This window comes from Telopea speciosissima, chromosome 10 (assembly GCF_018873765.1).
Source record: "Telopea speciosissima isolate NSW1024214 ecotype Mountain lineage chromosome 10, Tspe_v1, whole genome shotgun sequence".
In the NCBI taxonomy this organism is placed as follows: Eukaryota; Viridiplantae; Streptophyta; class Magnoliopsida; order Proteales; family Proteaceae; genus Telopea; species Telopea speciosissima.
The window spans coordinates 25,443,715-25,468,397 of NC_057925.1; the positions used below are offsets into that span (position 1 = coordinate 25,443,715).

At 42.7% G+C, this 24,683-nt stretch overlaps 1 protein-coding gene and 1 long non-coding RNA gene across 3 annotated transcripts; one reads left to right on the forward strand and one right to left on the reverse strand.

Annotated features, from left to right (window-relative positions):
- Positions 1-669: 669 nt before the first annotated feature.
- Positions 670-24,003, reverse strand: LOC122644085. The gene is made up of 3 exons (XR_006330228.1): positions 23,991-24,003; positions 18,566-18,572; positions 670-780 (listed from the first exon to the last, which is right to left on the reverse strand). It is a non-coding gene; the product is annotated as an uncharacterized LOC122644085 (long non-coding RNA).
- Positions 2,290-5,167, forward strand: LOC122644084 (calcium-binding protein CBP-like). Of its 2 annotated transcripts, XM_043837689.1 has the most exons (6): positions 2,290-2,591; positions 2,670-2,923; positions 3,738-3,784; positions 3,916-4,091; positions 4,213-4,231; positions 4,877-5,167. In XM_043837689.1, the coding sequence occupies exons 1-6, from the start codon at positions 2,374-2,376 to the stop codon at positions 4,979-4,981; spliced, it is 819 nt and encodes a 272-aa protein (XP_043693624.1). In that variant the 5' UTR covers positions 2,290-2,373; the 3' UTR covers positions 4,982-5,167. The 2 variants fall into 2 exon arrangements, with proteins under 2 accessions (XP_043693624.1, XP_043693623.1); XM_043837688.1 differs by having other exon boundaries at positions 2,291-2,923.
- Positions 24,004-24,683: the final 680 nt, after the last annotated feature.

Below are 24,683 nucleotides of genomic sequence, written 5' to 3' on the forward strand. Positions count from 1 at the left end.
GTGTCAATTCCAGGCCTAGCCTGGCAGAACCAACTGAGCCCGACACGTTTACTAACTGGGCGGTGCCAATGTAGAGTCCTAGTCTGTCGGGCGCCCGACTGGACTGATCGATTCTAAGCCCAACCTAGCCCGACCGATTAAAACCCGACCTAGCTCGACCCTTTAACTTGTAAACTTTGCTATGGTTTTGGGCCCTGTTTGATTTATTGGCCCAATTTTGTTTATGGCATTAACTTTTCTGTTGGGCTAGGCTGTATATTTTTATAAAATAAATTTTATGTTGGGTTGGGCCTGATATATTGGGTATATTTTTATGATATTAATTCCAAATGCCCCCCTGAAAATGGCCAAACATACGGTTGCCCCCCTGAACTTTCACTAATGCAATGCGCCCCCCTGCTTTTCAAACTAAGTACCAATATAGTCCCTCCCGTTAGACAGAGACGTTATAATATAACGGATCCCAATTTTTGAACTTTGATGGACCATTTTGCCTTTGTGGGTAAAATGACCAAAATGACCTTACCTGAAAAAAAAAAACAAAAAACAAAAAAAAAACCTACAACTCATCTTCCCCAAATCGTTTAGGGTTTGGGGAAGATGAGTTCTTGAATCAGAAATCAAGAATGAAAGTCCCTTCCCTATATAAATTCACATCCAAAGTGCGCATCAATGAGTAGAGCCGTTTTCGCCAAATCAACCCTTCTATTTATGCAGATGCTCGTCTCCCTCTCCACATTCGATAACCTCTGAATCTGAGAGCAGAAGCCCTCTCTCGTTCTGCTAATCAAACCCACCAAATCATCAATCAAACAATTCTCACACAGAGAAAGAGAGAGTGAGAACAGAATTTGAAAAAAAAAAAAAAGACGTTCACCCAGGCATGTTTGGTATCGATACCGGAATCGTCGAGGGCATCATGGAGGAAAAATTTGAGGTCATTGTTGAGGTTTTCGCATCGACAGATGAGACGAGTGGGAGAAGATGATGAAGGATTTGAATGGTATTTTGAAAGATTGGAAGAGGAAGAAGACGTAGAGGAGGAGAAAGTGAGAACAGAATTTGTTTTTATTGTTGTTGCAATCCATGAATGTAAGGACGTCATCACCGTTTCAGAATTCAGAAAATTGAAGCAGCGACTTTCATAGAGTTTGGATGAAACTAAAACCCTCTGAGATGAGTGTGCAGGAAATTGTTCCATTTCAGATTCAAAAATTTATCTTCCCCAAACCCTAAACGATTTGGGGAAGATGAGTTGCAGGGATTTTTTTTTTTGTTTTTTTTTTTCAAATAAGGGTATTTCTATCATTCTACCCTATCAAGGGGCAGAATGGTCCATAAGTTTTCAAAAACTAGATTCTGTTATCACTTAACGTCTCAGACTAACGGGAGGGGACTATATTAGTACTTAGTTTGGCCATTTTCAGGGGGGCATTTGGAATTAACCCTTATTTTTTTAGCTTAAATTTATATCATGGGCCAACACGAGTTATACTATCTTAGCCTATTTCTAATGAATCGGTCATATTCGAACGGTTGAAATATTCAATTTTTATAGGAAAAGACAGAAAAGAGGTGATAAGATGGTAGACCTCTTTGTAAAATTAAAATATTAAGTTTTAACAGGCTGCACCGTTTAAAGCCCTTTTATATTTAAACAGGATCATAGCCCAGTTTTGTACCGTTTAAGGCCCGGTTAAGGATCGATTATATTACCCGATTATAACCCGAAGCCCAACTTAACCCAAATACTTAAACAGGATAGTGGATTTTAAGCACCGTGAGACCCGGGTAGACCCGGCCGAACCCAACGCCCTTAAAAAAGTATGGGCCAATGCATGGTGAGAACTGCAGCATGGAGGCGGAGAAATCATGAGAAATGGAAGCTAATGCATGACGGCCAGGTGGATTAGATTGACTTAGATAGAGTTAAAGTCGAGAGAGGAAAAGTTCGAGATCCACACCGCGTAAACCGACCGTGAATCGATCTCATAACTTCCCCATCAAGTAGTAGCAATAGAACGCACATACCATAGCTATAAACGGCTATACATGTAGTCGTGTAAGATGTGAAATTCCTAGGTGTGCCCTTCCTTTTCCATTTTAGGAGATAAATATTATACTCCTGCGGATGAAGAAAGCTAAATCCCTCTTTGGCTATCTCTCCCTTCTTTGTCGGTAGCAATTCCCTTTCTAAATCTAAAAAGGCCGTTCTTTTGGGAAGGGCTCAAACTCAATTTCAATTTCAATTTCAATTTCAACCATCTCCTATATAATGATTCTAAGGTTCATTTGTGTCATTTCAATTTTCAATTGAACCAGTCATCTCTCTCTCTTCTTCTGCAAATTTGTGTTTCTGGAATCGCGAAAAGAATGTCAGGGTATCCACATGGAACACCAGGGTACGGCTATGGTGCGCCACCGCCGCAGCCGTATGGATCGCCATCACCACAGCAACAGCAACAGCCACAGCCCTACGGATCGGCACCATACGGTGCGCCACCGACGGCACAGCCATACAATCCCTATGGTAGTGCTCCGTCGGCACCATACGAGAAGCCTCCCAAGGACAAGCCGCATGGAAGCGGCGCGCCACCGCAGCAGCCTGGATATGGTCCACCACCGCAGCAGCCTGGATACGGCCCACCACCGCAGCAACCTGGTTACGGTCCACCACCGCAGCAGTCTGGATACCCTCCGGCGGGGTACGCAAGCCCATTCTCGTCTCTGTTGCCGTCGACGTTCCCACCGGGAACCGATCCAAACGTGGTGGCTTGTTTTCAGGCAGCCGACCAGGACGGTAGCGGCTTCATAGATGATAAGGAGTTGCAGAGGGCCTTATCGTCTTACAACCAGAGCTTCAGCCTCAGAACTGTTCACCTTCTTATGTACCTCTTCACCGGTTCCAATACCCGTAAGATCGGTGAGTGAACTCGTTTTCCTCTTTCATTTTTTTGTTGTTCCTTTCTTTACATGGCGGAGAAATCGGAGTTTGCAGTTCACCTTAACGTGTTTCGGTTTCTTGAGGAATTCCGGTGATCATCGGAATGACCAAAACACCCCTGTAACCGCGGATTTTCTCAAGAATCATGATTCTTTGAAGTGAGGATAGTTGGGTTTTCACTTCGGTAGATCATCGGCGATGACTCGTGAGTGGTGTGCTTCCGTCGTTCTTATTTTCAATTTTTTTTTATTTTTTTATTTTTTATGGAACGTTCTTATCTACAATCCAGATCCTATACTGTCGAGCTGCCAGGCAGGACCGTGCAACCCACGTGTAATCCAGACAAGCTGAAACGTGCAGTGATCGCCTGCCCCCTAACCAAATGCCTTGAACGGGGTAAGCTTTGTCTGGGTTGTACGGTCCTATTGGACAACTCGACAGTAGAAGATCACGTAGAAGATCACGTGTTTAACTATCATGCATCATTTGAAGTGGGGCCCATTATACGGATGAAATCGCGAACGTCTTTGTAGTCTGACCGTTGATAATATTCCGCGTATTTTTTTTTGTATGGAAGTATCATTTCTGCGGTAGACGTGATATTCCTTTAAAACCCTCAAATACTTCGTATGGCTGCATGGCAAAGTGGTAAATTAAATTTTGGTAGTTATAACATACACCAGCCTTCCACCAAAAAAAAAGAAAAAAAAAAACAAACACCAGCCATTTTGTTAGGTGGAAACCACTTTTGTTAATGTAACTTTTCTTCTTTTTGAATTTTCAAACCAAGCAGGACCCAAGGAGTTCACAGCAGTGTTCTACAGTCTTCAGAACTGGAGGGTAAGTCCTCACTTCTAGAGCTAATTTTGCTTCTGCTTAAATTAATGCTTGTAGTATGACATTTAGCCTCTAGTTTATGAACATTAAGTTCCTCTAGAATAAAATTAATAGTATGCATTTTGAAAATTCAGTCAATTTTTGAGAGGTTTGATCGAGATCATAGCGGGAAAATCGATGAATTGGAGCTTCGGGAGGCACTTCTCAGTCTTGGATTTTCTGTTTCTCCAGTCATCTTGGGTTTGCTTGTCTCTAAATTTGACAAAAGTGGTGGTAAAAACAAGGCAATCGAATACGATAATTTCATCGAGTATGTCATATTCTATCTCTGTTTATTATCCATTCACTGTTCGTACTTAAATCTATAGATTGGTGTAGTACTTATTAATTTGTTTCTTTTTTATTCCCCTTCCCTTGATTCATAAATGCAGGTGTTGCCTCACAGTTAAGGTAATTACCATATCCTCAATAATCTCTAGCTGTTACAACCAAGGTTTAAAAGAACGAAATCAGACCAACATATGCCCTAACCCTAGAAATCCAGTTTGTATCAACCGATTCTGATTCTTGAAACACTGGTTACAAGTTTATGGTTTCCAAAACTAGCTGTCGGTTGAATTGAAAAAAGCAGACAGCATTTCTCTAGTCTGATTGCCAAGAGAATTGGAATCGGTTTAAAAACCCCACCAAAAACTCCAGCAGGTTGAAGCTCTTCCCTTGCTTTCTGGTTTTTTGTTTGCTAAGGTTAAATCGGTGTTGACAAGAATCAAACTTGATCTGATGAATTAAAACCAATGGTCATATATGTTTGGAATTTAGTTAAGGTGTACATTTTTCTATGTGAAACGGTTTCGTACACTGCCCAAGTGCAGTTTTGGACAAATAAGGGAATCCCTTTTGAAATCTAACAATAGGGGGAGGGACATTTATGACATCACCTCATCACATGAACAGTGATATGTGGGGGGGAGGGGGCTAAAATTTCTTTTTTTAGCTGGCGTTTTGTAAATCTTTTTTCTCTTTTTTCTCTTTTTTCTCTTTTTTCTATACAATTAATGTAAAATTTGTATTGAGTGGGTTTGGGTTTGTGTGCAGGGGCTCACAGAGAAGTTCAAGGAGAAGGACACAACATACTCAGGTTCAGCAACATTCACCTATGAGTCTTTCATGTTGACTGTGTTGCCCTTTCTTATTGCTTAGGAGAGTGAAGCCCATGGTGTGGATCTGGTTATTTTAATTTGTGTTCTTCTAAACTATATGTACAAAGGATTTTTATTTACTTTCTCCTCTATACCTTTTATGGATTCAGATTCTGTAGTTTCTGAATGAATTCATCTTCAGTTATATTTTGTTTAGAACTTGATAATTTAAGTTGATCATAGAGAATGAGGAGTCGTTAGCATCATCTGATCTACATTTTAAAATAGAACTGCAACAATTATCCCAAGTTAATTGAGTGAAAGTTAAGAACATCTATATTCTGTTGCAGAAAGTTAAGCACTTTTTGGTTAGCAAATCTTGGAAGGATGATGGAAAGAAGATGCATTTCTTTGTTTATTGTGGTAGTTTTTGGTTAGCAAATCTTGAAAGGTTGTGTTTGGTCAATTGTGGGTTGGTTAGGGGTTATTTGATTTGTTTTTCTTCAGTCTTTGTTAAATATTTAATGTGTTGGAAAAGAGTATTAATTTTGAATTCTTCTTGCCGCCTCTATATATAGCAACCATGGTTTTGGCAACAAATGGTGAGAATACAGGGTCAAAGTCTACAACAAATGGTGAGAATGCATCTTAGAAATTTCAGCCCTAACCCGCCTTCGGAGTTGAAAATTTCAGTCCAGTCTCTATTCGGGGTCAGGGCTGGCTTGGGCCGACAGGGCCAAACGTACACCCCTAATTATTGGTGTGGGTGGTAATGGGCCTCAACCTGCTTTAAACTTGCACCCATTGGTGTGGGTGGTAATGGGCCTCAACCTGCTTTTTTGGGTTTACCAGATATGAATGTATGGGGGAAAAGAAGTTGTACAGTGAATAATTACTCATAGCATTTGCTTTCGATGAAGAAAACTAGAATAAAAAAAAAGGGGGAAAATAACGTTACATGATCAGGTGGGGTGGTTCATGTGGCTTAAGCCGAAAATCTTGCTCAGGTCGATGCTTATGCTTGTGCTCCTATTAGCTAGGTAGTGTGTAGGATCTTGAGACCTAGGCAGCATTCTCTTTCAAAAAAATAAAATAAAATAAAGGTTGAGCGAGAACCAATCAATGCCTCTTTATTGATTCAATTAATAGGTGGCAGAGGTCATTTCATGGGGAAACAAGAGAGAGATACAGGGGGCACTAAGGTCTCTTTGGAGTCACTTTTCATTTTAGTTTTGGCTTATATAAAAAAATTCATTGCTATAATTCATTTTGATCAAAAATGAAAAATTGTTTGGTAACTACTAAACATAATAGATTGTAGAATGAAAAATAAGTTTGGTAATTACTTATGTGTAAATAATTTTCAAACATTTTAATGATAGGTGAAAAAATTCTCCCATCACCTATCTTTTTTCCCGGATCGAGCGAAGAGTTCCTTTTATGTTTTTTTAGCTATAGAAAAATGGAGAGAAGTAATAAATGGAGAATTTCTACTTTTTATTTATAGAGAAGAGGGCTCTGTGAATCTTGGAAAGTAGTGGCCAGGGGTGGGGAAGGTGAAGGTGGGTTCGAATAAAGCGATCTCTGCATTGATTAAGGCTGAAGAAGAGGGGGGTTGGGGCAGTTTTTAGTTGCAAACAAACGCATGCCCCTTCGAGTAGCAACATCTAATAAACACAATCGGAGATTACAAGGAGAGCATAAGGGGTTAGAAGGGGTTACCCAAGTGCAACAGAAGGGGTTACTCAGGTGAGCTCTGTCTCTATACATATACAAACATATACAAACCCATTAGCTTTCAGCAAAAAAAAAAAAAAAACATTACCTCCTTAATAATCTTCAGGTACTGATACACTACTTTTTATGTGATCAATCTCTGCCTTACATGTGGTCCCCCTTGGGCCACAAGCAAACCAGTTCCCAAACCCAGATCCAAAGAGCCACGCTCGAGATAGTTATATCAACCAGAACACGCCAGCAAAGACGATTATAAAACTTCCAAGTGGGAACTCATTGCTAACCGTAACCCACGTGCCACCTATGGAAGGATCCCAATATTTAATGAGAGAATCTTAGTCCTTCATCATAGTTTCCTAATCCGAGCACGCAGGGCCCATCTTACTAAAAAGGAAAGGGGTTAGACCCAAACTTGTATAAATAAGAGCCTTAGCGCTCATGTAAATTCATTCACTCATCCATCCATTCTTTTATCAATAAAGAGATCAAGAGACTTTGCAGTGTTATCTTCGTTCTCCCCTAATTCCTTCCTAGCCTAAGGCTAGCTTGTAAGTTGTACTACCTGAGGGTTTTTCCTTCTGTAACAATCTTTGTGCAACATTTTGGCACCGTCTGTGGGAAGCGAAGAACAGAGGCCCACGAAGTTCCCACCATGACTAACACCAGAAATCAGTCCAAAGTCACCAGGGCCTTCGCTACCGCCGCTGCAGCAACCGCTGCTCCAATTGTTCCTCCCGCCGTTGTTTAGGGGGGAACTTTGGGTGAACCTGCAGGCTCTCGTTAGACGGCGGAAGATCCTATCCTTGAGGTGAATGAATCACAGCAGGAGGAATCTCATCCAAGACTGCCCGGAGACCCACCGTGGTATGTGACGGTGGAACAATTCGACGCGCTGCAGACTCGCTGGCAGGACAAGATGGAACAGATGATGGAGCTGCGGCGTGATTTCTTGCAGGGGATCCAAATACCCCCACCTCCGCCGCAGGACAGAGAAAGAACTCCTTCCTTGGAGCATAGCGAGAATCACAATAACACAAACAACGCCAGACAGAAGGACAGAGAAGTACCAGGGAACGCTAAGAATCAGGGTTCCCAGATGACCAAAGTTGAACAAGCTCTAAATGACAAAGTCGTGAAACTTTAGGATCAAATCCAGGAGGTCATGCGAGAAAAGAACCTAGCCCCTAGTCATGACTTCCACTTCACTACTGATCTGGCGTTTACAGATGAAATCTGGCTGGAACCTCTGCCGAAGGGGTTCAAGATGCCGACCATAGAGAAATACGCGGGTACCACGGATCCGAAAGATCACTTGGAAACCTTTAAGTCCTTGATGTTCTTTCGGGCGCCTCGGACACCATAATGTGGAGAGCGTTCCCCTCCACCCTGAAGGGGGCGGCGTGATAATGATTCTCGCGCCTCCAGCCGCTCTCCCTCTCCAACTTTGTGGGCCTGGGGCGAGCCTTCTTGGCTCACTTTGTAAGCAGTGAGGTCCACAAGAAAACTGCTCCAATCTTCTGGCCATAAAGCAATGCCTCGATGAGTCAATCAGGAGCTTTCTTACAAGATTCAATAAGGAGGCCCTGGAAGTGCGAAACCTGGATTAGATGATGAAGTTTCAGGCGTTGCGTAGTGGCATCCGAGATGTCGAGCTGAAGAAGTCTTTAATAATGGATGAACCAGGAGATATGTACGAGCTTTTCTCACGCTGTGAGAAGTATATTAATCTGGCTGAAGTTTTGGCCGTCGAGCAAGAAAAGGAGGATAAACCCGAGAAGAAGGGTCAAGAAAAGAAAGATACCCAGGTGGGGGAAAGCAGTGCCAAGCGCAACAGAGATTAGAAGGAAGGAAGGAGGAAGAGAGAGGACAAGAAACCATGGTTTCCCAAGAGTGACGTGGAACCAGAGCCTGTTTACACGGCCCTCACACACAATCGAGCATACATCTTGAACGAGATAAAGGATCAGGTGACTCTATGTTGGCCGGCTAAAATGGTGAAACCTGCGCATGAGCACTATAAGAATAAATACTGTCGATTTCATCAGGACCATGGCCACGACACCGAGGATTGCAGATAACTAAAGGACGAGATAGAAGCACTCATCCAGAGAGGCCATCTGGGCCGGTTTTTCAAGAAAAATGGCGGTGATAGAAGGCAAGACTATCGCGCCCGGGAATCTGAGCTAAAGCCCCGATCGCCTGCTCTGTTGGATAGGGAGGACCATACTGGAGGGAAGCAACATGCTGAGAATGCCCCCGTAAGGGAAATAGCCACGATCTATGGAGGCCCGGGGCTGGGAGGTGAAACCTCCAATTCAAGAAAAAACCATGCTCGGAGCATATTCCAAATAGAAGTGCCAGACAAAAGGAGAAGAACCGAGCATCAAATTACCTTCTCGGATGAAGATTTATCCGACATCCAGTCTCCCCACAACGATGCTCTGGTGATCAAGATGACTATCGCCAATTGTTCGGTGGGAAGGGTACTCGTGGACAACGGGAGTTCAGTGGACATCTTATACTGTCACGCCCCTATCCCAAGCTTGTGCTGTAAGCACAGTCAAGAGGGTGATTAGGATGACATGCGTTACCCCAATTTCTACCAAGATCAACGACACAGTGTCCCAAGCCATAGTCAACAACCAAGGACCCACCCATATGATCACGTTTGCGTAAATAAAGGAATATTCCATTTAACATCAGAGATAATAAGAGCGGAAGCAATATTTAAATATAGCAATTACAATATGTTCAGTTGGCTAAGTGATACAGTAATAGTTAGACTCGACCACCAACTGACCATGACATAACTACTCAGAATATTAGTAAGTTATTACAAAAAGTGTTTATAATGGGCACAAAGTCCCAAAAGAATCAAAAGTGGGGACAAACCCCAACAACATCAGTGCCCGTAAGCACAATCATCTCATGGGCAACCGTCGTCATGTTCATTAGACACAAACTCAGGCTCCTCTGGGCCAATGTTGTCATAATTTGCCGGCTGAGCTTCTAAGCCAACCAAGTAGCCACCATCTGCATCGAAATCTAAAAAATTGTGTACCCAGGGGGTTAACTCCACTGAGCCAGTGAGGGAAAAGGGGAGTGCACAAACACACAATCACACATAGTCTATGATGCATGTAATGTTAAATTTATTTTTCACCTAACAAACAGTCTAAGTCATGGTATATGCTACTGTGATAACTCGAAAGACACTGAGGGTCACTTATCCTATCGCCCCAGTGAAACCTCAATTATCACGAGGGAGCCTACGTCGGTAGAAGCCATAGACCACCTAGTGGCAGACCCTGATAGCCATTACTACCCCTGACCTAGCCTCTCCCACCTCCACAAGCAACATGTGCTCAAACTATCTAACACATAAACCCCTGTTGGCAAGGGTCGTAGCATAAGGGAGTATAAATCCTAGCCACAGATATACTACATGCAAGTTCTATCGTCCCGAGAGGTATTCCGGGTGCATCAACGTCCCATTCCATCTAGTACCTGGGTACCAGCACAACACGGCGCATACAGACCAGGATGGCAAGCAATGAATATAATAAGAATTCTTAGGGTTTCGACACCGGCATACTCGACACCGTAACCCAATATAATGAAGTAAAGTAAACATATCCGCATTTCATCCTTTCGTATCCAATAGGGTTTTATATGCAAAGATGCAACATGATAAGAATGAATGCAAGCATAAACCATCATGTGATCTATATAATTATATTTTATATATCAAGCCCAAACATCACCCAAAGCCTAATCACCATTTGCTTGTTGTCGTTCAGGGTGTTTGGTAAGGTTTGTTTTAGTGCACGTACTCCCATATAGATTCTGAAGTTTGAGGGTGCATGAGAACAGTGTTAGAAGTGTATAGGTGGGTCCCATGAAGGGTCCCAATAATTTATTTGAAGTTTGAGTCAAGACAGTAGGAGCGGATGTAGGAACGGAGGCAGCTAGGTGAGTCTGATCGTGGATCCGTCTAGGCCAAACCCAAAAAATATATGGAACGGACTCACGGGTGGATGTGGAACATGGATCCGCTCGTGCATCCGTCCAAACTCTGAGACATTCCCGAGAGCAACCTGAGCTACGGGCGGATTTACCCAGTGAGTCTTCTCGTGGCTCCGCTCAAGCTAATAGCTAGGTTATACTGGACGGACTAATGGGTGGATACAGGATAGTGGATCCACTCGTGGATCCGTCGCCATTCTTTTGAAATCTGTGAAGGTCCCCACCTCCAACCCTTCGTTCATGGAACCATAAGGATCCTAGGATTGGGGAGGTGAGTCCAAACCTTCGTTGGAGGTCCAAAACACATAGTCCTTTTAAAGAATTTAGGGGATTCAAGAGATTTGGATCTATCTCCAAAGGTTTTTCCCAAACCTAACTAGGTCTCTAATGCTTTGAACAACATTTAGGTTATCAAATCCATGAAGGCATTAAGGGAAGGGGATATAAATCTCAGAGGGAGCATTCAATAGGGACTATTGGGTTTCCAAGAGAAACCCCAAGCTTGGAATCGATCCCAAGGGAATCTCCAAACCCAGAAATGGAAAAGAGAGGGAGGAAGATAAGGACATTTACCTCAAGGATGGATTAATGGATGATTTCCACCTCCACAGCCCCTCCAAGCTCTTCTTCTCCAAAGCCTTCAATGCTCCTCAGCTCCCAACATTTTAGGTTGGTAGGAGATGTAATGAGACTTAATAGCCAAGTCTTACCCTTAAGACTAATCCCCACTTAGGGCCTGTTTGGCTTGGGCTTTAAGAGCCAAAAGTCATTTAAAAGCCTACTTAGGCAAAAGGGTCCACCTGTATGGCACACCCACAAGCCAAGGAGATCAAGGGTAATGCCAACCTTGTCTAGGTGACTAGATTGGATGCCCGGGGCACTGGATGTGGGTCCCATACGAGGAAAACACCCAAAATCCTTAAACAGCACGGGCGAACTAACGAACGGTAGTAGTCTTGGTGAGTTCGTTCGTGCGTCTGTTGCTACTGTAAAGGGCAGGACCCCAAGAAAATTGATTGGACTTCGACCCGTACTCCAAGGCCAACAAGGAGAAGGTATACCAAGATTCATAAGGGCAGTATCTTACCCCTTGACAGTCACGACGTGTCCTTCGTGATCCTAAAGAATTTTTCGATCGCGATGCTAAGTTCATCGCTGAAGGAGGTGTCTAGGTGCGGGGACACAGGGAACGCCTTCTGGTACTCTTCACTCTGAGAACTCATGCTAGGAGGATGATCGACGAAGTCACCATCGATAAATCTTCCCCACTGCCGGTTAAGGAACCTCTCCTCCACAGGCAGGCTCGTGAACTGGTCAACAATCTTGTGGCTAGGTTTGACCACAAGTGAAAACAGCTCACCCGCGTACACGGTCGCAGAATCTACACGTCACAAGAGAGAGAAATTATAATTAATAGCAAATCCGGGCGCAGATGTAACATATACTATAATGTCTTTGAGAAGATGCTCTTGAAACCCGAGATGCTGAAAAGAGTTGAATCTCCCCTGTATGGATTCAATGGGGCCCCGGTACATGTTGAGGGGTCGATTGAACTATTGGTGATAGTGGGGATGGAGCCCAGGCTTGCTACAGTGAGAATGAACTTCCTGGTGGTGAGAGTGAACTCTACCCACAACGGAATACTGGGACAACCGGGGCTTAATGCTCTGCAAGCAATGGTATCCACCCCACATCAGGTGATGAAATTCCCAACTGATCAGGGAATAGGAGAATGCTGAGGAAGTCAGATAGCTGCCACAAGATACTACGAGGGGTATCTGAGAGCCAACGAAAAGGAGCCACAGATGCTCTTAATCAACCTAGATGATAACCGGGATACCACCGAGCACGAGAGAATAGAGTCAGCGGAGGATTTGGTCCCCATCGAGATTGTTGAAGGAGATGCAAAGCGTACCATACAGATTGGAGCAAGCTTAAGTGGTGAACGAAGGATTGCCCTCATCAATTTCTTGAGGGCCAATGCAGACATATTTGCGTGGTCAGCATCCGACATGCTGGGAGTGGATCGGGAGTTAGTCGAGCATAGACTCAGTGTATATCCTACCTCTAAACCAGTTTTCCAGAAAAAGAGGACCTTCGGCCCAGAGCGATAAGAAAAGGTGATCGAGGAGGTAACCAACCTGTTAGATGCAGGCTTTATAGAGGAGACCATCTATCCAGAATGGCTTTCTAATGTTGTAATGGTGCCAAAGCCTAACGGAAACTGGCGAATGTGTATTGATTTTACTGATCTAAATAAAGCATGCCCTAAAGACTACTACTCTTTACCTCGTATTGATTTATTGATAGATGCAACGGCTGGCCATGAAATGTTGAATTTCATGGACGCCTATTCAGGATATAATCAGATTAGGATGTACAAGCCTGATATTCTGAAAATTTCTTTTATTGCTGGAAGAGATACATATTGTTATACTCGTATGCCCTTCGGGTTGAAAAACGTTGGAGCCATGTATCAATGTCTGGTGAACCATATCTTCAAGAGTCAAATAGGGCGTAATATGGAAGTATATGTAGACGACATGCTGGTAAAGAGCTTGAAGGCAAAACACCTTATCTCCGACCTAGATGAGGCGTTTCAAGTCTTAAGAAAAAGCAAGATGAAGTTGAACCATTTTGCGCTTTTGGCGTTACCTCAGGAAAGTTCTTTGGTTTATGGTCTCAGAAAGGGGAATAGAGGCTAATCGAGCTAAGATCCAAGCCATACTAAAAATGCGTGCACCCGATAGAGTCAAAGAATTGCAGGAGCTAACAGGGAGAGTAGCGGCGCTAGGGAGGTTCATTTCGGCCACGGGTGACCGTTGCCTACCCTTCTTCAAGGCTTTGAAAAATCGAACGTGAGAGAGAGAAACAAAGGGGACCAAGCTCACTTTTGAATGGACGGATGAATGCCAGACAACGTTCGCAGAGTTGAAGAGGTACTTGACCCGACCACCACTCCTGACCAAACCAGAACCAGGAGACACGCTACAGCTTTATTTAGCCATTACCATAGTAGCGGTAAGCGTGGTGCTGGTCCGAGGAGACGGATGGGTACAGAGACCCATCTATTGTGTTAGTAAGGTACTCCTAGATACAGAAACCAGATACAATAATGTGGAGAAATATGCCTATGCTCTGATAACAACCGCTCGAAAATTGAGACCTTATTTTCAATCCTACACCATAGAAGTAATAACAAATCAGCCTCTGAAGAAAATCCTGGCCAAGCACGATCATTCTGGAAGGCTCATTGCATGGTCGGTAGAGCTGGGGGAATTCAACATTTAGCATAAGCCCTGCACGACCATTAAAGCTCAAGCCCTTGCAGATTTTGTCATCGAGGGCACCCTACCCGAAGAAGAGATAGCCCCAGAGACTGAAGCTAGGGAGGCAACAGAGACTTGCACCTTGTTCGTGGACGGTTCATATAGTGCCAATGGGTGTGGAGTAGGCGTGATACTGATAAGTCCAGGGGGATTCTTAGTGTAATATGCACTAAGGTTTGAATTTCAGACCACAAACAACGGAGCAGAATATGAAGCCCTAATTGCAGGTCTAAATCTGGCCAAGAGTTTGGTAGTAAGGAACATTACTGTGCATAGCGACTCCCAGTTGGTGGTCAATCAAGTCAATGGAGAATATGAGGCAAAGGAACCGCGCATGGCACAATACCTGAGCAAAGTACGCAACTTAATTAATGAGTTCGCCAGCTTCCAAATACTACAAGTACCCCGAGCAAAGAACGCCTCGGCTGATGCGCTTTCTAGATTAGCCACCTCAAAATTTCAAGACCTGGGTAGAACCATATACATTGACGTACTCGGTACGCCCAGTATAGAAGAAGTCGAGGATGTTCTACCTATCGAAATGGAACCTTGCTGGATGGACCCCCTAATAGCCTATCTCCAAAGGGGCTCACTCCCTACAGATAAGGAAGAAGCCAAGAAGATAAGGATGAGGGCAGCACGGTACACGATGCTTGGAGGACTGCTGTACAAAAAAGTATATGCCATGCCATACCTGAAATGTCTCAGGCCATCCGAAGCAGAATATGTTCTACGGGAAATCCACACAGGCATTTGCGGACAACACTTGGGGGGCATGGCATTGGCTTACAAGGTTATTAGGCAAGGATATTTTTGGCCATACCTCCAGAAGGAAGTAATGAGTTTTGTGCGCAAATGCCTCAAGTGCCAAATGTTTGCACCGATCACACGTCAACTGGCCACGGAGCTCACTTCAATTTCATGCCCTTTACCTTTTGTGCAATGGGGTATGGATATCCTAGGTCCTTTCCCAAAGGCATCAGGGGATAGACAATTTGTGGTCGTGGCCGTGGATTACTTTATTAAATGGGTAGAGGCAGAGGCTTTGGTAGTAATTTCATCCGCGAAGGTATGGAAATTCTTCTTCCACTTAGTTATATATAGGTATAGAATTCTAAGAATTCTTATCCCTGACAACAGGAAGCAATTTGAGCAAAAGTTCAAGGAATTTAGTGATCAGTATGAAATTCAACTGAGAAAGACCTCGGTAGTGCACCCACAATCCAATGGCCTGGCTAAAATCCTACTGGATGGAATAAAAAAGAAGCTGGAGACGGCCAAAGAATTGTGGGCAGAAGAATTGCCCAGCATTCTATGGGCATACCGGACAATAACCAGACTTGCGACAGGAGAAACACCTTTCATGCTGGTATATGGAACAAAAATTGTTATCCCCGTGGAGATAGGGGAAACGTCAATGAGGGTGCAATTATACAATCCAGAAGCCAATGATGAAGAGTTAAGAGTGAATTTAGACTTGTTGGAAGAAAAACGAGGAACAGCTCGGGTAAGGAACGCTTCTCGCCAACAACAAACGATCCATCGTTATAACTCGAAGCTGAAGCTTAGAAAATTTCACTAAGGAGAATTGGTTCTACGTAAGGTAGAAGCCTCCGATCTGAGATCCATGGGAAAGTTAGCACCCAATTGGGAAGGACCATATAGAATCTCCAAACAGGTGGCGCCAGGATCTTTTCATTTGGAGACTTTGGAGGGAGTACCCATACCACGGTCTTGGAATGCAGAAATTTGCAAAAATTTTATCAATGAAGTCAGTTCCCATTTGTTTGAGGCCAGTTCCCATTAGTTTTGAATCAAAATAGAAATTATTTTCAAGTTTCATATGGCTACGACCAACAAAGATGTCAATGCTTATTCAGCAAATTATAGCAATGGTTTATTCTTGCAATAAAACTTTGGAATCATTCTTTTAAACAAATTTCATATGTCATTACTAATGATATGCCAATGAAGACAATGGTCATCCGACCATAATGGTGAGTTGCACCATAAGGGTGTTTCCCTAACGAAGACAATGGTCATCCGACCATAATGGTGAGTTGCACCATAGGGGCGTTTCCCCAACGAAGATAATGGTCATCCGACCATAATGGTGAGTTACACCATAGGGATGTTTTTCCAATGAAGACAATGGTCATCCGACCATAATGGTGAGTTGCACCATATTGGCGTTTCCCCAATGAAGGCAATGGTCATCTGACCATAATGGTGAGTTACACCATAAGGGCGTTTTCCCAATGAAGACAATGGTCATCCGACCATAATGGTGAGTTGCACCATAGGGACATTTCCCCAATGAAGAAAATGGAGACCTGAGCACGAATTAGAATTGCACAACGAGCTATAGAAAAGGTCCAAAGTTCATGTTATTACTATGGAGATAAAAGACTGATCAATGAAAGCAAAGCTCAACAGAAGGAATACAAGTAGACATAAGTCAGAAGCAACAAAGTTCTTTATTGACATTTCAAAATGCTAGTACAAATACATGAGATTGTTACAAGCATCCAACAATGTAGCAAATACAAAGGTTAAACTGAGCTCGGTTCCAAGTGGATTCTTCTCATGGAAGACGAAAGCCAGGTAAGATCGAAATGCGCCTAACCCACAAACCCGATTTGCCTTGTCTTGATCCTCCTGAGAAGAGCATTGAAGAACACATGAACTAGGGGACGAGAAATATGAAACTGGCGTAGCCATAACAAGAACATCGGGTAGTGCATGACCAACCCCGACATTCATGATGCAATATGACCTATTCCAAAGCGACTCCGAGAAGCCAAGGGGGGACTGCTTTGCCAAATGGGAATCACCATAGGACATCTTAAAGCTCCTCCAAAGCCCAAAATAGCCCCCATTATCGGTCTTCTACATCTGCAAGAGACGAGGAGGTTGAAGATGATGAGCGTGCCACCGGTTTAGGTTCTCCAGTGCACTGCTTGTGCAAAACCACCACACCTCGAATCCTAAAGAGGTTAGGGTGGGCAAGAAACAACCCCCTCAAGATTCTCATTCTCTCTGCGATAGCATAATCCCTCTAAGCATCGGCAAGGGCACACTACGCAGAGAGATGGCCCAAAAGCCTGGAAACCCAAAGGACACTGTGTGTCGTCGATTGAGGATTGAAGCTGTAAGGGCCAATGTCGATTGAAGATCGGAGCCAAAAATAGTAGCATCTATAGGAGGATAACCCTTAAAAAACACGCACCCTGTATAGCCATAAAGGCAGCGGCAGCCAAAACACCAGAGAAGAATGAGAGCTTCAACAAAACCATAGGAAGGATATATGCAGAGGGGACTCATGGCTTCGCTATGAATGGCAAAAGTAGAGAGTAGAGGCACTATTTAAAGGACAAACTGACGGTTCAATCCAAGAGAAGAATATCAAAAGACAACTAACAAAATTAAGGCAAATTACATCTTAAAAAAAAAAAGAGAGAGAGAGAGCAACACATGACAATGACTCAGAAAAAGTAGGAGAGCTAAACTACAGGAGCATCTTGGGGATCCTGGGCATCCGGGGTAGGAACCGCGCCCTTTGCGGGTATTAACGGAGGATTTTCCTCTCCCAGCTCAGCACTTTGCTCAGTATTCTGCTCGATGATTTGCTCAGAAACAAGGGCAGTTGCCTCAGTCTGCTCGGGAGCCAGAGTCCTGGTCTCCACCACACCAGCTGAAGAAGTTGCCCCCTAACCTTAGTGCTAGCCACAGAAGGAACCACAAAAGAAGGATACGACCGAGGAATCTCCAGTTGGCCCTTAGACAAAGTGGGGACATAAGCACCCGATTCTAACCAAGCAAGCATGGACTGCACCTTAGATATGTCACCAAAATCGAAATCAAGCTGCTTTTCCTTCACTTGCCGCCAGATGGAATAAGACACTTTCAGAAAAACCTTTGAGGCCGTCTTCAGATGCTCTCTGGTATTGGCCTCTGAGTTGATATATTCTTCTATGGCCTTGGCGCAAGGATCCTCAAGCTGGGACTTCAAAGCAGCAATTTCATTCTTCTGATCCTTGATCAGTTGCTCCTTCTCACGCAACTTCTCCTTAGTCTTCTCATAAGAAGAAGAGAGAGACTTAACTTGCTTCTCCGCCGCCGCAAGCTTCACCTCTGCCTCGGCACGAGCTTTCTCTGTAATCTTCTTCCCCACCTTCAGGTCCTTCACCTCGGTGTCCAAAAGGTAAATCCGATCATCGCTTTCACGACTAGCTCAGTTCCCGACTCTCTTTCTCTAGTTCAGTATACACGGAGGCAATTTTTCTCTTACGCTCCACCAAGCCGGAGACAAAAGCCAAAGCCTGGAACAAGAAAAATTAGCAAGGATCGCCTGAAACCCGAGCTTCAGGAAAAGAAAGGAGTATTACCTCATAAGCCCGCGCAAGGGTAGATCTCTCCAGCGTGTCATCATCCATCTCTGAGAGCCAGTCTTGGTCAGTAGGAGGAATGCAGTTCAGGGTCAGATTCTCAGTAGCAGCGGTGTTGCCAATCACTTTTTGGTCAGTATTGATTGACCACTTGAGGATAAACACATCCGAGCTTACTTTCTCCTTCCCCTTGTTCTTCTTGGTCTTATTCGAAGGCGGGGGATCCTTGAAAACTACGAAAGAGCCCTCCTCCTATATTGCATGACCGAAAGAGGAAGATGTCTTCCCCTTATTTGAATGTTTCTCTCGAATCTGGAGACCCTGAGAAGACGGGGGAGGAAGTTTCTTGGTGCCCTTCTTAGGTAGACCCTTGTCATGCTCGGTCGGAGGCATGTTTCTTTTCTTGCTCTTATCCAAGGAAGGAAGAACAACATCCCCGACTATCTAGAGATTCTCGGCCTCCATGAACGTAGTGAGGGAATCCAAAGCAAATTCCACTACAACCAACATAAAAAAGAAAGTTAGTACAACGCAAAGGTCTATGGGAAAGAGATGGGAAAAGGCAAATCCCCAAGGTGCTCACCCCTCTCCACTTGGGCCCCTTATACGAAGCCCAGAAGAACCTCTGTTTCCAGCCATGAATGGACGACGAGATCTTGCCCACAACAGGAACGTCACGTTGACGGAGATAGTAACACCCTGGATGACTGCTATTTGAGTTCAGGGTGAAGCATTTGATGAACAGAGCAGGAGAGGGATGTCTACCTAACCGAGAACATCTAACAATAAAGGCTCCTACACACCTCCAGCAGTTGGGGACCAGTTAGCTGGGGGCAACCCTGTACTGCCTAAGGAGAAAAGAAATAAAGGTAGGAAGAGGATAACGGAGCCCCGCCTTAAAAGCATCTAGAATGAGACCAACCTCATTGGGTTGCAGTTGGTTTAACCTATCCTCGGGAGATGGAACCTTGAGATCAATAGACTCTGGGATTACATAAACATTTCGGATCTCCAACAGATTATACTCTGTCAGTATGGAGGGGATCTCATCCACCCTTTCTCGATGGTGGGATCGTGCTGGGGTTAACGAACACGATAACCCCTTTTAGCCGATGATTTCTTGGAACCACAGCTGGAAGTACTAGCAAAAGCGCCAGATGAACTTCGAGGAATTAATATGGGGATCCTGGAAGCTATAGCACCCTTCATGGACGACCGCAGAGAAACCCTTTGGTTTTCTCTCGGAACCTCTCCATGAAACAACATCTCACCCTCATCTAACAGAGAGTCCTCCTCTTGATTGGATTCAGGGATCGAGCTTTTTTTAGATTTCCCCATCTCTCAGAATGAACAAAAAAGCAAAGCGATTAAAGAGAAAGGGAAATGAAAAAACTTACTTGGGCAAGAAGGGATACGGTTGAAGAAAAAGGCATTGAGCGAGATGACTTCAGGAACCCAAGAGTTTCTAGCAAGAAAACCTGAAAACGATGGAGAAGGAAAAATAGGGAAAGCTAGAACATTTTATACTCTTGGGGGCAGTAGAACAAAGCCTCCAAATCCAACCATTCATTCTACTTGAACGGCCAGGATGCCAGGATGGAGATGAAGAAAAGACACGAATGTCAAAGATGAGAAAAACTACCTTTACAAGGAAAACACCGAGAAAGCAAGAAAGTTTAAATTTAAACTTTATGACATCCCATCAAGTTTTCCTCAAAAGGCGTGAAAACCGGAGGATATTTCACACCCACGTGCAAACATCGGCCAATGGCGGCGCGATTATAAAAGACCCACGAAGGGTAAAGTCATCCAAAGAAGAAATATGACCCAAAAGATAAAACGAGTTGATTCACTAGCTGCCAGCATCGCCGAACACATAACCCGAGCTGCATTCAAGCCAGCACGAGATACCAAAGAAATATATTCCCCATACCTCACTTCAGGTAAAGGGAGTAGGGCGCAAATGATACACTACTTTTTATATGATCAATCTTTGCCTTACATGTGGTCTCCCTTGGGCCACAAGCAAACCAATTCCCAAACCGGGATCCAAAGAGCCATGCTCAAGACGGTTATACCAACCAGAACACGTCAGCAAAGATGGTTATAAAACTTCCAAGTGGGAACACGCTGCTAACCGTAACCCACGTGCCACATATGGAAGGATCCCAAGATTTAATGAGAGAATCTCGGTCCTTCATCATAGTTTCCTAATCCGAGCACGCAGGGACCATCTCACTAAATAGGAAAGGGGTTAGGCCCAAACTTGTATAAATAAGAGCCCTAGCGCTCATGTAAATTCATTCACTTATCCATCCATTCTTTTATCAATAAAGAAATCAAGAGACTTCGCAGTGTTATCTTCATTCTTCCCTAATTCCTTCCTAGCCTAAGGCTAGCTTGTAAGTTGTACTGCCTGAGGGTTTTTCCTTCGGTAACAATCTTTGTGCAACAGGTACTAAGTAGTACTTGCAGTACTTGGGGGTTGGGATTTGGTCTTAACAATTTCAGCCTTTAACGCCTTCAACCATACAATTCAAACCATCAAAAGCAGTCCATCAAAAATTTTATTTTCTGAATGCTGTGGGCTTGAACAAGAGACTGGTCCTGTCAAAATGGCATCCACGGAAGGGAGGCGTAATCATTATAATTTTGTTCCACTTGCCGCCTTGATCGGTAGAGAGATGAGGAGCGAGAAGATGGGCGGAGGTGCAGGGTCGGGGAACAAAGGGGTTTGTCTTTCTAAAAATAAATTAAATGTCTATTTTACCCCTCATATTTTAGTGTTATAAGCACATGCTCATTAAACTAGCGAAAAATGAAAGAAAATCGTTTTTGGCCATAATCCATAATGGACTCCGTTTTCGGGTGTTTTCTATTATTTTGTTCTTTTGTAAATAGAAATAGGGTCCATAAATTGTACCAAATACTTGTAAAAACGTTTGTGTCAGAAAATGAAAATGAAAAGTGATACCAAAGAGGCCCTAAGAGATAGGGGGGGGGGGGGCACTAGGGGAGGGGCGGTTATGCCTTTGATAAGAAAAATTATACCAAAAACATTATTTCAAAAAATAGTAGAGTTTTCTTCTACTCATAGAGAATGGTTCATCCACCATCATAGGGTTCATAAACCCTTATAGGGTTTTAGCATGTTCCCAAAATACCCTCCTGATGCTCTTTCCTACCTTCCTCTGCCCTGCAGTGAATATAGGTGGGTGGAGGACAACTCGGTCCCAAAAAATACAATGCACGGAAAAGAAATTGGAGTTCCCATTCCAATGTGTCTTTCCACATTGGCTTTCACCCGAGAATTCATAACACATAATTGGGGATCGGATTAGATCACTCCCAAAAAAAAAATCCTCAGAGTTGGCCTTAAAATCTGAACTCTCAATGATTCTAGGGATTTTGATTAAGAATTGGCCATGTCAAAGCGGCCGGAATCAGGATTGATCACGATTGATTCTGATGATCCTGATCTGCATCTGCCCATTTGTCTAATTGGATTCCGATTTTTGAAATGTTTCTTTCACCCTCAATCATCCTCAAAGTGGAGGCAGATCCATTTTGCTCAATTCAAAAACTCAAATCAAGAAAATTTGGACATCTAAAATCTCACTTTTTCTGGAAATTTCAATGTTTTCTAGTCCAAGTAGTTCCCTGAGTGTGAGTGTGTTCAATCTTGGGAAGAGAACATCTGGATCTTCTTTCTTCTTCTTCTTCTTCTTCATCATTCACCTTACTTGGAGTTTAGGACATAAACTGACATTAAGTTCTTCAATGTTAGGTAGTTGTTTTTTTTTTTTTGTGATGAAAAAGACAAAATATATTACTAAAAATTAGACAGACATACAGTATTTTTTGATTGATAAAAATTAAACTTCCAAAAACGCTAACCAGCCAAGGCTATGTGCTTGAATTGGCACAAATTGGGCTTCTCAATAGTTTATTGGTAAAACAGCTGGTGATGAACTTAAATCATTTCCAGCTTAATTCCTAACAATACCACATATTACATTTTATATTCTACCACTTTTCACACATCAGTGTAGGTGTGAGAACCATGGATAAGAATGTTCAACGACTGCAATCGTCGAATGGGTATGGATGGATTTTCCGGGTTTGATGATATAATATTGAGTCGTCATTGTGAAAATAAAAAAAAAAAGGGAAATTTACACATACCACCCCTGAGGTTTGACGAAAGAATATTTTCACCCCCAGTTTTGGAAAATTCTGCGTACCCCCCTGAGGTTTGCAAACGGTAACAAATAAGCCCATTCCGTCAGTTCATGACTAACACTGTTAAAAATTAGACCTGAATTGACAGAATTGCCCTTCTAAGAAGAACCCAAAAAAAAAAAGAGGTGAATGGACAAAATTACCCTTACAAAGGAAAAAAAAAAAAATTGCAACTCATCTTCCCCAATTCTATTGAGGAAGATGATCGAGTTGTAGGTTTACCATAAGGGTTTTTCTTTTGTTTCTGTAATTATGATTAAGAGAAATAAAAGGAGTGGGTTTTAAACTGGAAAACCCTAGACAATTGGGTTTCAAAACACTTTTCAATCGTTTAGAAGCTTAGGGTTTGAAATTGGGGAAAAATCCCAAATCCCCTTTCACCTGCAACTCGTTTTCATCCCCAAGGCAGATTCCAATCCGGATCTGATTCCTGGGTTTTAAAACTGATGAGATGCAGCAGAAGAATTAAAATTTCCAGTCTGTATCTTCAACTAATCAACAATGCAAACGAGAAAATTCCCTAGCGTTCTTCTTCCTTGGCACAATAGGAAACATCAGCAAACGTGTCAACAAGCACTGAATCTCTTTCAAGTTTCAACTTTTACAATTACTCTATCCCTCTCTCTCTTAGAACATGTCTGTCAAAGATCCACTTTTTCCTTTTGCACAAATCCAGCCCAATATAAACAAAATAGAACATTTGAATCTAACCTTAAGCTACTTCTCCTGTCCCTTTCTTCGAACACCTCTGTCTCAGGTGGTTTCTATAATACTTCAGTGGGCAACGACACGAACCAAGTCTATGGGCTTGGCTCTGTAGAGGTGATGTCAACCGCGATGTTTGTTAGAACTGTGTGGAGAATGCTAGTCGAGAAATCCAATCTTTGTGTCCTCTGAAGGAAGATGCGATTATATGGTACGAATATTGCCAATTGTGCTATTCAAAAGTTCTTCTCTGTGATGGTTTATGATGGAAATTATCCTCCTTGGAATGATCAACAGAAAAACGTATCGAACCCAAATAAGTTCTCCCAGATTTTGAATGGTTTACTGCAACTCATCTTCTCCATTCGATTTTGGGGAAGATGAGTTGCAGGTTTTGGTTGTTTTTTTTTTTTTTTTTTTTGATTCTTCTTAGAAGGGCAATTCCGTCAGTTCAAGTCTAATTTTTAACAGTGTTAGTCATGAACTGACGGAATGGGCTTATTTGTTACCGTTTGCAAACCTCAGGGGGTTACGCAAAATTTTCCAAAACTGGGGGGTGAAAATATCCTTTCGTCAAACCTCAGGGGTGGTATGTGTAAATTTCCCAAAAATAAATTGGTCCTAGGGTGAGTCTAATTGTAACCATAGTTAGTAAGTTCGTGTATTAATTACTATAGTAATTGTCGTACTCGACCGTATAATTCAAATTCTCAACTCTTATCGTATTTCATGGGGTAGCTTAATTTCGTACGTGACTTTTAAAAGCAACTGTATTAATCGTCGTATTAAATGCCGTATTAATTGTTGTATTGATACATATTTATGTATTTTAATTTAATTAAACAAAATAAAAAACTAAAACCTAAACCTAAATGCCGTATTAATTGCTATATTAATACATATTTATGTATTAATCACCGTATTAAATATCGTATTAATTGGTTGTATACTTATTATTATTATTTTTTTACTGATACATGCTATTATTTGCTATGGTAGATTGTGGTTGATGGATTACCTATCAACATTTGTTTAGATGTAGAGTTCCAAAAGAATGGGGAATGATTTCAAATTCAAAAGCCATATTCGTTTTAAATGTTCATGAATGCATGAGAAGATTAGAATTTAGTTGCAAAAAAATCAGTTTTCTCTTTGATTTTTACTAGGATAAACTCGTATTTTTGCTCCCATACTATTTCAGAGCAACCGTATTAAAACACATATTAAACACGTATCAATTAATTGCTGTACGCGTTTTATTACGCCGGATTTTTTGAAATCGAACTATTGTCGTGTAGGCCGATCAATTGTCATACGTATCTGCTCCTGTGTTATT